The sequence below is a fragment of the Labeo rohita genome, chromosome 24 (genome assembly GCF_022985175.1).
Source record: "Labeo rohita strain BAU-BD-2019 chromosome 24, IGBB_LRoh.1.0, whole genome shotgun sequence".
Taxonomy (NCBI): Eukaryota; Metazoa; Chordata; class Actinopteri; order Cypriniformes; family Cyprinidae; genus Labeo; species Labeo rohita.
The window spans coordinates 11,549,708-11,565,769 of NC_066892.1; the positions used below are offsets into that span (position 1 = coordinate 11,549,708).

Genomic DNA, 16,062 nt, shown 5'->3' on the forward strand with positions numbered 1-16,062 from the left:
ATTAATATTGCACATATCACGGCTATTATGAGAAATCAACGTTTTCTTTTAGTAAAACTCTTTCTGATTGGTCAAGAACGCATGACGCCATAGTCCTCATCCTCCAATCAGTCAGTCTAAATCCAGGAAGTGTTGTAAAGGGTGCTAAAAGCTCCGCAGATAATGGCCAAATATACCTGACCAGAACAGCTGTCATAGAGACTTTTAACCATATTTACTGTCGTCGTTATTACACGAGCTACATCCAATTGTGTATCCATCAGCAGTTCATTTGTCGGCGGTTTGAACCTTTGACTGGACAGGATCATCTGAAGCGAGGAGCCGTCCTGGGCGTGTTTGCTGTAAGGTTATGCGTGGACAACAGTGCCACAACACACACACAAGGTTAACAAGATAGATACCACGCACATAAGAATCAAATCCATTGATTATACATCTATTGCTATTATTTGGCTTTATACAGGTGTATATTTATATGCGTCCTAATAGAAATAGATTCTGCATTTCTCTTTCTGCGTGCAGGCATTGTTTTGTTCATAGCAAGAGATTTAGATCCATGTTTTGATGTCTGTAGGTTAAATATGAATGAGAAATCAGCGGAAAGTGTTTGCTTTTACGTGCAGTTTTATGTCTAATATGAAAACTCAGATTGTCATTGTCTTGTGATGCCATGTTAATGTTAGCCGGTTAGCACAGGCCCCATTTAAAGGCCTCGTAATGCTATGTTGTGTTATGTGAATCAGACATGACCATCATGGGTCATTCAGTTAACTATGAAAGCCAATAATAAGCCACGTGTATAGAGATCATCTGTAAATCAACGTGGAAATATCTAAATGTATATTGACTGAGTGACGTCAGTCAGTAAATCTCAGATTCGTGTTATTTTTTTAAATAATATAGTTGCACAAATTTTATAAAATGTGTATTTAAAATGATCAGATTTATGTAATTCGGTTTATACCTGCTCTTGGTATACTTTCTGTCAGTGACAGCATGTTCCATGGTATCAGATGTAATGCAAGTTTCTTTTTATTCCCCCTCAGCTCAGATCTGTGTATTTGATGTGCATGGCCCTTGGTGTGGGAGCACCATGAGCGGGGAGCCTGATGCCTTGGCTGTGGTGAATCAGCTGAGGGACTTAGCTGCTGACCCCCTCAACAGGCGAGCTATTGTTGAAGATCAAGGCTGCTTGTCAGGCCTCATTCTCTTCTTTGACCACCCCAATCCACAAGTCGTCTACTCTGCGCTGTTGGTAAGATTTTGTTTGTGAGACATTTGCAGTCAAGATGTTTACTACGTTGTTAGCATAGTGGTAATTAAAGGTTCAAATTAGGAGTTTTTATGAACTCAGAAACAGATGTTAGTGTTCCAGTAAGATCATTTTTTGTAATACTCATATGTCGATATTCTCAAACAAACAGTATGTTTTGAAAGCTACAGTTTTTCCATTTTTCTGGGAAATCATGTGGGTGTTTTATTTATAGTTTACTGTAAGCGTTTTCAGCTACGACTTCAAATTAGATATCCCAATATAAAGCATAATAGACAGCATTTACTACTGTAGAATTCCCCCAGTCTAATGTCAGATTATTGAATTACACCTTCAGATATTTTTAAGTTTTCCAGGTTATTATATTTGATATAGGTTAATATTTCAAATAGTATTGATATTGATTTGTTTCAAGCAAAACAACAACAACAACAATAATAATAATAATAATAATAAAAATAATAATAATTATTATTATTATTATTATTATTACTATTATATATTAAATTATAGAATTACAGTTACGTTATTTTACATTTTTCCAGGTTATTATATTTGATATTAATATAATTTCAAATATTATTGATATTGATTTGTTTCAAACAAATAGATTTGATAATAATACCAATAATAATAATAATAATTAATTATTATTATTATTATTGTTAATAACATTTATTATTTTTATTATTATTAATAATAATAATATCAAATCTATTTGTTTGAAACTAATCAATATCAAAGAAAATATATTAAATTATGAGTTTAATAATAATAATAATAATAATAAATAATAAATAATCATTGTCAAATAATAATAATAATAATAATAATAATAGTTTTTATTAGTAGTATTATTGTATAATGTTAGATTATTGAATTACACCTCCAGACATTTAAGTTTTCCAGGTTGTTGTTATATTTGATGATAATATACTTTCAAATATTATTGAATTGTTTCAATATATAGATTTGATGATAATAATAACACTAATAATAATAACAACAATAATAATTATAATAATATATTTTTTATTATTGTTAAATAATGTCAAATTATTGAGTTATACCTCCAAACATTTTAAAGTTTTATATTTGATATTATGATATTATGTTTTCAAATATTATTGAAATACATTTGTTTCAAACAAATGGATTTGGTAACAACAACAATTAATAATAATAATAATAATAATAATAATAGTTAGGCTAAGCATTGTGACAATACTGGGCAGTATTAAAAATTATAATAAAAAGTAATATGTAAAATTATTATTATTATTATTATTATTATTTTATTATTTGTATTCGTAGTATTTATTATTATATTATGTGAAATTACTGAATTAGTCCTCCAGACGTCTTTGTTTTCCAGGTTGTTATTATATTTAATATTAATATAATTTCAAATATTATTGATTTGTTTTAAGCATAGATTTGATAATAGCATTTTGTTATTATTATTATTATTATAAAAGTAACTTATTAAAAAAAATAAATATCAATAAAATTAAGTATGAGTTTGTAAAATAAAGTATGAGTTTTAATAATAATAATAATAATAATATTAGCATTATTATTATTATTGTTATTATTATTATTATTATTAAACCCATACCTTTTCTTTGATATCAAGGGATGTATATCAACAAATCAGATCAAGCAAAGCCCATCCAGCTGTCCATAGTCATGTCACATGACTGCCACCTGCTTTATTTGTAGCTAATAATGATTTTACATTTTAATTTTTATTATTGTTATTCAATTTTAGGTATCATTTTTATTTTATAATTCATTCATTATAATTTTATTTGTTTGATATCAAAGCATTTATATCAACCAATCAGATCACTCATTGCTCATCCAGCTGTCCACAGACACATCACATGACATCACATGACTCCCATGAACGCCACCTGCTGTCCAGTATTGTCACAATGCTTAGCCTAACTTCTAGAGAAAAGTGTGGACAGAAAGATGGACAGAGACGTCTGGCCATGATCCATGTTCTCAGCATGATTTGAGAATGTTCCAGAATATCTTGTTCTTCAATGAATGCAAGAACATCTGATATTCTGTAGCTGATATGGCCAATGTCACAAATGTACTTATTTAATTAGTGACTAATAAATTGTGCATAACCTGAAGTTTTTAAATCCTAAAACTCTAATCCCAGATTTTGAACCCTAGAATTTCAATGTGCCCTCAAAGTTTTGGACATCACTTTGTTTGACCTCTTTCAGAAGGACATCACACCTGTGGAGACATTTGGACAATACTGAAATAACACACTTTGTTTCACGCATAGACACACACACAGTAACTCTGACCCAAGTAGTTCTTGGTGTTCTGTTAACGGATTTGTTATCACAGCGGTGCCTGGCGGTTTGCCTCTGTAATGGCCCTGCGTGACCCTTAATGGCTTTGTGTCCTTCCAGGCGGTGCGCTACCTGGCAGAATGCCGCGCCAACAGGGAGAAGATGAAGGGCGAGCTGGGAATGATGCTGAGCCTGCAGAACGTCATGCAGAAGTAAGTCGCTCCCGTCACGCTGCCACAAAACATGAAGGCAACACGAGCTCGCTTTGCACTTTCCCGCAGAAAACCTCATCCTGCTGCTTTAGTTGAAGTGAATGTGTGTGGTGGGCAGATTTTTAACGCAGGAGAAAGGTCGTCCTGTCATAAGCAGATTTGTCTGTTTTGAAGCTAAATGGGAGTGATGATGCAAGCTTGCTGTTGAAGCGTAATGCAAACTGTCAAGCAACCTGATGGAGATTGCATTTGTTTTGCTCGCCATGCGTTAATGTCCAGCAGAGGTCAGTCTAAGACGCCAGAGAGAATATCAGACCGCTATAGACACTGAGGAGTTCATATTTTCATATTTCTTATACATTTACCTGACAAAAAGGGAAAATGAAGTCAGGGCTCGACAGTAAGGATGGTGTGAGAGTGTTTAGGGCCAAATTTATTTATTTTTTATTTTTTGCTGAAATTAATACTTATATTTAGCAAAGATGCATTAAACAGTAACAAAAGTAACAGTAAAGACATTTTTAGTGTTTCAAAGAAATGTTTAAATTTTCTATTCATCAGAGATTTAACAAAATAATTTTTAAAGCAATTTCCAAGTTGTTATTATATTTGATAATAATGAAATTTAATAAAATGAATAACATTTCAGATATTACTGATTGATATGTTTTAAATTTGATAATAACAATAATAATTTGATATTGATCAGATAGTTGTTTCAAACTAATAGATTTTGAAAATTTGATATCAATATTATTATGGTTATTATTATTATTATTATTATTAATAATAATAATAGTTATTATTATTGATTTATTATTTAATTATTATTGTTGTTATTATTATTAATAATAATATCAAAACAATTAGATAAATAAATATACAAAATATAATATAATTAATTTAGGCAATAAATAATTAAACAGATTTAATAATAATAATAATAACATTATATTATTTTATTATTTTATAATATATTTCTTGCATACCAAATCAGCATATTAGAACAACAAAATTAAAATTCATTTGCATTTTTGGATAAATAAATGCAACCTTGGTAGGCATAAGAGACTTATTTTAAAAGATTACTGAACTTTTGAATTATATTGTAAATATAACAAAATATTATGTTTTTTAGCTGGCTAATGTACATTTTGTTGAAACTAATTATATAAACAAAATTGTTTATTAATTTATAGATGTCATATAGCTACATTATTGCTGTTTTATTAAAAAAACGTATAAAATGATTTGGTAATAAAGTTAATTTTATACAATAAAATGATAAAAAATGTAATAAAAGTTTGTTATATAACATCATTAATTATTACTTAATTAATTGATATTACTGAATTAATTCTGATATATCAAAGTAAACATACATACATACTTTAATATTAATATTTGAAAAATATTGTCATTTGACTTTTTACACAAATTTAATAACAGTTTGTTATAACATCATCAATATGTTGTTATATAACATCATCAATATGTTATTATAACATCATCAATATGTTGTTATATAACATCATAAATATGTTGTTATATAACATCATCAATGTGTACATCATATACATACATATATGTAAAATTTACATTTACATTTTTGAGTTTTATATATATAAATCTTTTTATATCTCTTTTTGTGACAATTTTAATAATAAGAGTTTGTTATATAACATTAATAACATTGATAATAAAGTAGTTTAGTTTATTTATTTGTGATTAATGTACATGTATAATATCAATAAACCAATAATAATAATAATATTTATAATATTTTTTTATATAATAATATAAAAATGTTATATTTTTCTATTATTATTACATAAAGTTATAAATATATAAAGTTATTATTATTAACTTTTTATGACACTTTTTTTTACAGTTTGTTATATAACATTAATAATAAAGTAGTATTATATATGTATTTATTGACTGTGATTAATGTATATTTATAATATTAATAAACCAGCGATAATAATAATATAAAATTATATATAAAAGTTTTTTATTTTCATATTAATAATATTTGTAAAAAGTATTATTATTATTATTACTATTATTATTAAACTTTTTATGTGATATTTATGATTTTTTTTTATTTATTTTTGTATTTTTTTTATAATTTTGATTATGGGGTTTGGGGGTGGGTAGGATGGAGCAAATAGTGCCAATGCAGATTTAATTTACTGCAGGAAAAAAATATATTGTTGAGCTCTCTTTTTGTGCTTTAGAAAACATGTATCTCAGGATCAAACAGCACTGTAGATGCCAACTGATTCTTTAAATATTCATACAACTGTATGTTTTTGACACCCCCATGGCTAAGTATAGAGGCGTAGGAATCAAGGATCCACGTATGTGTGTATATTCGCCGCAGTTCAGGCATATTTGGAGTGCGAAAGTCTGCAGGCTTTTAGACGGCGAGTGCCTTCTGTTTACATGGAGCCTCACCGACAGAAGTGCCAATGGTTGGCAGAGAGCAGCGTATCCTTCTCTCAGGGCGACTCCCTGCCCACCCCCTTCGATTCACCAGTCACTTCAGTTAGCACAGACACCATCAAGGAGTGCCCTGCAGTTCCACAAGCTGCCCGTCACTATTTCCGGCACCACGACTTTGGGTAGAGGTCGTGTATCGCCCCAGTCTGTGAAATTTTATGGCTTGGGGAAGTGAAGGAATCCTTCATCACCCCTGATGACACGGCAGAGCTTGAAAATAAGCTATGCTAATGCTCAGCTTAGTGTTTTTTTGATGAATGTTCAGTGTTTTCTCACTAATATTAGCTATTGGCCGCATAGGTTGATATGCATCTTAGTTTTGACGGAGGATGTAGATGCTGTCAGCATTCCCTCAGGTGTACATGGGAAGCTTGGAGGTCTGGCAGCTCAGATATGCCAGCGAGCAGATGTCCGTTCCTGTAACTCTGCATGAGTGATGGCAACGTTGCGTCTCCCCCATTAGCGCCTGTAGGGCATATCAAGATCCTGATGTCACGCCTGACCTCAAAAGCTGATGTCAATGAACTGTTGTCTTTTTTAACCTTATTAAACGAACAGGTCACTTGACTATAGTTAATGACCAAATAGCTGATTGGCTGTATTCAAATTCTTAGTAACTTTTGATTCGTTTTATGAGTCCTTTTCCCCATCAGATAGGGGGAGAATGAGTTAAGATGTGTGCATGATATTTGTCATGTGACCATATGTTTAGCAGAGCCCATCGCCTCTAATCAAGAAATGAACATAAGACAATTACGTATTTTTTATTTATTTTTTTATTTATTTTTTTATTTTGTTATTTTATTTTATTTTTGTTCAAGACTCACTCATTCATATTTATTGAAAGGGGAAGAGAGACCAGTTTGACAAATTCATTTTTAAGACATAATTATGTCTTTATTTTATTTGCACTTTTTTATCTAATGTAATATAAAAAAACAAACAAACAAAAAACTAACTATTCTGAAGATTAGATAATTTCCTGGGTGGTTTATGGATGTATTTAAAATTTACAGCACAATAAGGCTATTAACATATATAAAAAAAAGAAAGAAATTATATATAATTTCTTATTGTCTACTGGACAACATCTCCCCAATTTTTTTTTTTTTTTTTTTCATTTTGTTTTATTTTATTTTTAAATCTATAATGTAATATAAAAAATAATAATAAAAAAAAAAACCCTAAATACTCAGAAAATTAGACAATTTTCTGGCTGGTTTATAGATGTATTTAGAAAATTTGCATCACAATAAGGCTATTAATGTATAAAAGGAAAAAAAGTTAGTTTTTATATCTAATTTCTTCTTGCCTAATGGGCATCGCCCCCCAAAACTTTTATTTTATTTTACTTTATTTATTGAAAGGGGAAGACCAGTTTGACAATTAGGCATTAATCATAATTTTTATTTTAACATTTTTTTTTGTATATTATTAATATATTTTCCAGTGTTTATTTTATAATGCCTTCTTTTTGTGTCCTTATAAATGCTTTTATTAAATTTGATGGCGGACATAACAGAGTTTAGTATGTTATTTTATATCTAATTTCTTTTTGCCTACTGGGCAACATCCCCAAGAAAGTTTGGTTTTATTTCATTTTATTTTTAGTTAAAGACTCACTTATTCATATTTATTGATACCAGTTTGTGACTTTTGTAAGTGTAAAACAAATGTTTATTGAATGTCCATTTTTAAATGATATTAGACAGCATTTTTGCACAGAATATATACTAAGACATTTTTAATCTGGTTTCTTCCTGAATAGAATTTTTATCATTGATTAAGTTGAAAAAATTCAATATGATTTTCATCAATACTGTTGTTGTTACTTGTATGTTTATATATAGTATATAGTAATTGCTTCTTAAGAAAATGTTATATTATTGTAAATTTTGCATTGAAATGATACTGTTAATGTTGCCATGGATATAGCCATTGTTGCTGATATAATGTTAAAACATAAATAAATACTATATATATATATATTTTTTATTAGTTTATTTGATTGTCTTCAAAACAGTATTATTAAAATACAGTAACAGTATATTTAGTCTCTTCTTATTATGATGCTTTGCTTTATTTTCAAACTTAATTTAGTTAAGTTCAATATGCATTTATGCTTACTTGTGATATTAACCCATATGGAATGCCTGACTCTAGATGAATCACAATATTGTATGTGCTAAAGGTTAGTTGATTCAAGCTCCATCAGACTGACTTTTCTCCAGCTCTCATGCTGGCAGATTTTCTCCCCCGTGCAGATCTATGTCGTGTCCCCTTGTCTGCTGGAGTGATGACCTTTTCAAATATCAGCTCCGACAAGTACTGAAATGTACAATACATGATCTTTTAACAAGACTAGACGAGCATATTTGCTCAATTATTTCATTGTTCATCAGCAGTGGCCATTATTGTTCATTTATAATTTGTTGTGAATCCTACAGTGATCTGTGATGTGTTTCACCAGGGGCACGTCGCCAGGCGAGACCAAGCTGCTAGCCTCTGAGATCTACGAGATCCTGCAGAACTCCAGCAGTGCGGAGGCCGAACAGGCGGAAGCGGCCGCCTCTTGCCGAAGAAAAGCCCAGTTTTTTCTGGGTGCAACGAACAAACGGGCCAAAACGGTGGTGCTTCAGATCGACGGGCTCGATGATTCGGTAACTACAGTCAAACAGCTTGTAATGGAAGTGGTTTAATCAGAGCGTGTGGAGGTTCAGATATTTAGTTCTGCACAATTTGACACTTACTTTCTGTTTAGGCTCGGAGGAGTCTTTGTGAGGAAGCCCTGCTTAAGATCAAAGGTGTCATCAGCTTTACCTTCCAGATGGCTGTGAAGAGATGTGTGGTGAGGATCCGTTCAGACTTGAAGGCCGAGGTGAGTTTACAGTCTAGCATGATCCATGTGATCATCTATAGAGTTAACATTAGATAATGTTGCATTGATTGAATATATAGTTTTGTAATTTTAATATGAAAAAAGGAATACACTTTATTAAATGAATACTTTTTTAGCAAGGATGCATTCAGGTCATCAAAAGGGGCATTAGCAGCATTTATACAAAAAAATTCTATTTCAAATAAATGCAGTTGTTTTGAACTTCTATTCATCAAAGAATCCTAAAAAAATGTATTACAGTTTTCACAATAATATTTAGCAGAAAAACTGTTTAACATTAATAATAAGAAATTATTCTTAAGCACCAAATCAGCATATTGGAATGATTTCTAAAGGATTTTATTTTATTTTAATTTTTTAAAGTTTTTTTTATTAGTTCAAAACTCAGTCATTCATATATATTGAAAGTGGAAGAGAATTTCTTCTTGCCTATTGGGTGACGTCCTTATAAAGTTTTATTTAATTTAATTTAATTTTATTTGATTTTTATTTTATTTTATTTTTTATTTTATTCTTTATTCTATTAAAAAAATAATTAATTGTTTTAATTTTATTTTTTATTTTTTTAAATTGTTTAAGACTGACTGATTCATATATATTGAAGTTGGAAGATAATTTCTTTTTGCCTAATGGGCAACGTCCACAGAAAATTTTATTTTGTTTTGTTTTGTTTTGTTTTATTTTATTTTGATTCATTTTCTTTATTAGTTCAAGACTCATTCATATTTATTGAAAGTTTGACTTGTGTAAAGCATGTTTTAACAGAGTGTTTAATTTTAAATGGTATTTAAAAAAAATACTCAGAAATTATATTAAAAGACATTTTTAAAAAGGTCTCTTCTGAAATATTAAAATTTGAATCATTTATTCAGTTGAAAAGTTCTGTATGATTTGATATGATCATGTGACACTGAAGACTGGAGTAATGATACTGAAAATTAAGCTTTGCATCACAGGAATACATTACATTTTAAAATATATATTTAAATAGAAAACAGATATTTTCACTTTCAGTAATGTAACAATATTGCCGTATTTTTAATCAAATAAATGCAGCTTTAGTGAGCAAAAGAGACTTTTCAAAAACATTTTGAACAGTAATGTCTTTAAATAATAATAATAATAATAATAATAATAATTAAAGAAAAACAGGAAAAAAAATGTAATATAAAATGCAAGGTTTGGACGTCTGTGACCATTTTTGAGTGATGACATAACAGATTAATTAAAACCAGTTTGAATGAAGTGATTTTAAAGAAATGAATCACACCTGATGGTTCAGAGGTGCTATTAGAGAATCTACTGTAGTATTTTCTTACTGTTTCTTCAATCTTTAGGCCTTGGGAACTGCTATAGCTTCAACCAAAGTCATGAAGGCACAGCAAGTAGTGAAGGGTGAAGATGGAGCAGAGGTGAGTACATCAAATGACCAGAATGCACACAATAATTAAAGCAAGCATGAAAATAGTTATCTACTCCTCTCCCCTCCATAACACTTTGTGAAGCTATACCGCTTTATTATTTTGGCTGGGGAATGTATCTCTTTTTGCATTCCATGTAAAAACTTTAAGATGACAGTTTTCAGGTCAGGTGAGCTATTCTTTTGAGTCAGGTGCTGCGTTTAATTTTGTTGCCAGTGCCGTCATGTTTGCGTCTGTCCTAATAGCTGAGGGTAATGCAGTTTGACATGGCGAGGGTGAACCCTGCTTGCTCATTTTCCCCTCATCACATGATCACTCAGGATGTCCCTCTGCCCCTGAAACCATGTGTCAGAGGACCCTGGAGACACACACACACACACATACACTCTTGCATGCAGTGCAAATAGGCACTGTGTGGTCATTAAAGAAAAATGTGTCCTCTCTGGTTGAATTGGAAGGGCAATGTCTACCTGCAGCAGCACAGTCATGACCTCCGGTGGCTGTCATCCCGGAGGTTATAGACACTGTTTTACTAAGCACTTCCTTATTCAACCAGTAGGTGGCACAATTGATTGAGTAATGATTGTGTCTTATTGATAGCACTGTTGTGCATTGAACAGACACAAATGAAAAGCTCTGTATCAATAAAAACAGCAATATACACCTTATTCTTCAACACAAAAGTAAGCCTATAGGTCATTATCCACTTTAGGAAAACAACGAGAAGAATAACAAAAATAAGGTGGATAGTTAGTAGGACTAGACTAATATAACTAAAAATATACATTTTGATGATACTTGAAAGGTCGGCTTTAAAATAGTGTTAAACATGGTGTAAAAACAATTTTCACTCTGAAATTGCTAGTAAATTTCACAATTACACAGAAACGGCAAGTAACACATTGAAAAAAAGTTTTGTAAAACATACTCCAGTAATCTGTGTGATTTAACTTACGACAATCATTTCTTTTATAGTGTACTATTATCATTAATAACAACAATAAAAAATTATACAGTATATGTAATGAAAGTATATGTAAGTATTTGATATGTATTTGATATATTGCTCAGCCCTAATAGTTCCATAAAGTTGTATCAAAAAGAATGTTAACTTGTTGTTTTGGCTGCAAATTTATATATTTTTTATTTTTTTATTTCATATAAATAATTTATATAGAATTGATGCAAACTGTTATCACACAACCAAAAAAACACATATAAAAAGCTTTTAAGTATTCAAATCTTAGATTTTTACTAAGATCCTTCTATTATCTGTTGAAACCCACAATCATATTTAAAATATCAGTAAGCTTAATATATATAAATTGATCATTTATTGAGTAATTTCAATTGGGAGGCTGTCCTGAACCCTAACCCTTAAATTAAAACCCTCAAGTTATAAAAATGATATTGTAATAATTTTAGTATTTTTTATTTTTTTCCCATTGTTGTTTTTAAAAGTATCTTTTTGATTCTTTTAAAAAGTTAAGTTCAAAAGGATATATATTTTATATTTTCTTTGTAAATTATGAAAATTTATTTAAAATAATGTCACTACTGAAACTGTGTATATTGTAGTCCACTGGCTGAGACTGATTTTAATGACACCCCTAAATTTATGATCAGCGAATATTCCTGTGTCCCCCTTTTCTCATAGCTACAAGGTGTGAGTAGATAAGTCCCATCATTTTGAGGTAAATGTTCAAAATTCTTAAAAATCTGTGTGTAACTTTAAGGAACAACGTCACTACTGAACATCATTTTTCTGCAATCAAGCACACTTTTTTGGGAGTTATTCCATAACATTTAGTTTTTATATGTGTACCACTGTTTAGAACTGTGCTAGTTAACCATGTGCTGATTAGCATCTTTGAGATAGGTTCAAAAGTATCTAAAATTGTGACTTTTTACAACCATTTATGTTATCCCATAAAATTGCCACGACCGAAACATGTCATCATTGTTTCGGTAGTGTAAAGTAGTCACACCGACAGAGTCCGCTCCCACGATAGTTGATTGACATGAGCGTTTAACCTCAGATCAGCTGTAACAGTCCGACCTCCATTGTTTTGATGCCGGAGCAGGGCTGTAAGTTAGACAAGAATATCTCCGATTGAGCGATTGAGGTGTTGTGTTGCTGGATGTAATAATGAACATAGTGGTCGTAATTTACTCCCGACATCTGAGCCGCTGAAGATGCAGTTGTTTACATTTGTTTATGAAGGGAATGCGCCTCCCGATCTACATAAATGCGTCTATATTCGCGCAAATCATTTGTGATCCAGCTTCGCTTACAGCAGAAGTGAGTATAAGGGTTTTTTTTTTAGGAATCTCTGTAATCATCTTTCCTAATAACGTGCTAGTTAGCAAGTTTCGCAGCTAAACGCGCTGAATGCGGCTAAAGTAAACAACCTCTTCCAGCTGCTCGTCACTCCACAGAGAGGAGAGGGGCGGGGCAAGCAAAGCTTATTTGCATTTAAAGGAACAATCCCTTAGAATGGGATGATTTTTGCAGAGTTCATTTTGACAAGGTAAAAAGGGTGTTGTTTTACACAACCATTGAGATTTTTTTTTAACCAAAGTATATTATAGACTTTTCATTAAGAACCTAAAGGATCATATCAACTTGTGGAAAATGGGCATCCAGTGACCCCTTTAAAGAAAATGCGCAGTCACTACCGAAACATGGGATATTTTGTCAAAAATAAAATATACTGAATTATCAACTAAGATGCTGTGGTAGTTTTTGGTCCAGTGTATATTCAAACTAATATTTAAGTTATAAATTACACTTGAAATATTGTTAAATATTATACATTTATAGTTATAAATTACACTTGAAATATTGTTAAAAATGTCATTGTTATTGATTTACCTCTACCTAATATATTTACAATCTTAATAGGTCAGTATACCCCTTCTAATTAAATTATTATTGCTGTGTTACTAAGTGAAAAATTTGGGGAGAGGACAAATATTTCAAAACTTTCTGAAAATACAATATGAGATTTAACTGCACAGTTAGTAGAAATGTATACCTTGGATATTATACAATTTGCATACATACATATTTTTTCAAGACGTTTCCAACTCTGAAATTGGACAAATTTTTTTTTTTTTTTTTTTTTTTTTTGGCTTATCTATAATGTATATAAAAATGGAATTCTGCTTGCAAGCTTAGAAATTCTAACAAAATGGGTCATTTGTTCCCATTGCTCTCTTTCCCTCCCAACCAGATTGTAATCCCATTCCAAGAGGACTCGGATGTAGTGGTCGAGCAGAACATAAATTTGCCGGATTACCTGCCTGAGGACGAGAGCCCGTCTCAGGAGCAGCACAAGGCCGTGACGCGCCTGGGCTCCATGCAGGATGGCGTGAGCTGGCTGAGCACGGCTGCCAACTTCCTCTCCCGCTCATTTTACTGGTGACCCCACGACTCCCCGCATGCCCCACCCTCGACGTGCCAGACTGCCGAGCGCATCCGCAATAAACTTATAACCTTGTTCCAACTTTAAAAAAAAAAAAAAAAAAAGGCAGCCACAACCGGCGGCTGTAAATGGTACGCGATCCAACCTGCTCCTGAAACTCACGTTAGCGCTGCATACGCACCACACGAGACACTAAAACCAGAGAGCAACCGGGAGAAGTTCACAGAAAGCATTTTGTGTGTGTATCTGCTCTCTCTTATTCACCTTTTTTGTTGGGTCAGGGGAAGGTTTTCAAACGATTCGCCCCAGATTTGCCCCGGGTTTGTTTGTGTTGAGACTAAACAACACCTTGGGGGTTTCGCAAGGCAGGTCGTATTTTTGAGGTTTTCTAAATTTCTACAAATTTGGGTGCTTTCTGATGTGTTCTAGCCCTTCATCTCAGCTCAACTTTTTTTGTTTTTCAATTATCCTGTTACTTTATTCATCAGCACTTTTCAAAGCATGCCTTTTTTTTTTTTTTTCCTTCGTTCCTTCTGTGTGTGCCTTTGCTACGTAGCTTTTGTTCATTTTCTCATTTTAAATCCTGTTTATTTGCTTCGTCTGAACTTCTAAAGCCTTTGAAGATGTGATTTTTAGGTTTGAAATGTGTAGTGATGGTTCACTCTTCCTCACAAAGCTGATTTCACATGAAACACAATTAAAACACCACAACTGGTTGGTGTGCAGTAATAAAAATTAACGGTTTAACGCCTCCACTAAAGGGAAGCTACAAGGAAATAGCTGTTACTATGTGTGTAATACTAACCTTTTATGTTACAGCATGTGCCAAACACCAGATAACCTTCTTTACACTTGCGAATTATGAGTAAAATAGCTTGTCCCTTTTTTGTACCTTTCTTAAACGTCAATGCAGTTTTCCTTTATGCCATGCTGACTATTTATAAAATGATTTTTCTTTTGTGTATTCCTAAATACCATAAATCTGAATGTTTTGTTCAGGGCCTTTCATACATATGGTCATTTTTAATGCTAGCCAAAAAAAAAATGTGCCCGTCACCTCTGCATGACCATCACCCTTCGCCTCTTTTTCTTAAATCTCCCTGACCGACGGTGTCTTTTAACAGTTTAGATAATCGACTGACCTCACATATCGCATTAAGGACGTTCAGTCCGCTCAGGGATGTGTGTACGTATGTCGTTCCCAAAAGGAGACCTGCACACATCGATATCGAAATGAGTTAAACCAGTATATGTTCTTTCCTAAATGTACCTGTCTTTTATTTTCACCTTGTTATGCTGGAAAACTTGGGTTGTTGTAAGTATCAGTGTTTGTTTGCACCCTTTTGTATTGTTCCTCATAATTAGCAATGCTTTAAGACTGTTTCTTAACCTTTATCATGTCGGTTCACTTTGAGGATTTGTTACACAGACAGCATTAGTGTACAGGATTGAGTCACACCATGGTTTTAGTTGGGTCAAAGATGAGATAGAGGCCATCAGTGTTATATTTATGAACAAAATCCAAATTGAAACAAGTTTTGCATTTTCTGTGTTTTTATTTCCCTCATCTTGTACTGTATATCCTCCTTCCTTGAAGCGTTTTAAGCTACTGTTCACTGTTATTCCAAGAACGCAGAACCAGAGCCCATGGCAGATGGTAGATTTTAGTAGCTTCTCATGTACAGTGCATATTCGCTGTTATATACAAAGAGTTTTAGGACACACGATTCTTGGCTGTTCACAGTAATGACAAGGATTATTAAATAGATAAAATAAATATGGCTTCTTGTGTTTTGTTTTCACTGGAAATTGTCATTAGCACCAATTTGTTACAAGAATATGATCATTACGTCTGTTTACACTACCAGTCAAAAGTTTTTGAACACTAAGATTTGTAGTGTATTTCTAAAGAATTCTCTTCTGCTCACCAAGTTTGCATTTATTTGATCCAAAATACAGCAAAAGCAGTAATATTGGGAAATATTTTTATTATTTAAAATATATTT

General features: G+C 31.7%; 1 protein-coding gene across 1 annotated transcript; it reads left to right on the plus strand.

Annotated features, from left to right (window-relative positions):
- The first annotated feature begins 121 nt into the window (after positions 1–121).
- On the plus strand, positions 122–15,849 carry armc1 (armadillo repeat containing 1). Its single transcript, XM_051098645.1, has 7 exons — positions 122–341; positions 1,047–1,255; positions 3,712–3,803; positions 8,779–8,968; positions 9,070–9,186; positions 10,545–10,619; positions 13,865–15,849. The coding sequence occupies exons 2-7, from the start codon at positions 1,094–1,096 to the stop codon at positions 14,054–14,056; spliced, it is 828 nt and encodes a 275-aa protein (XP_050954602.1). The 5' UTR covers positions 122–341; positions 1,047–1,093; the 3' UTR covers positions 14,057–15,849.
- The last annotated feature ends 213 nt before the right edge of the window (positions 15,850–16,062 follow it).

Bases quoted from the DNA above. Each gene is read 5' to 3' on its own strand.
- armc1 (XM_051098645.1), top strand. From the start codon at position 1,094: ATGAGCGGGGAGCCTGATGCCTTGGCTGTGGTGAATCAGCTGAGGGAC. The intron at 3,804-8,778 runs GTAAGTCGCTCC...GTGTTTCACCAG, and splicing joins CTGCAGAACGTCATGCAGAA to GGGCACGTCGCCAGGCGAGA. The intron at 9,187-10,544 runs GTGAGTTTACAG...TTCAATCTTTAG, and splicing joins GTTCAGACTTGAAGGCCGAG to GCCTTGGGAACTGCTATAGC.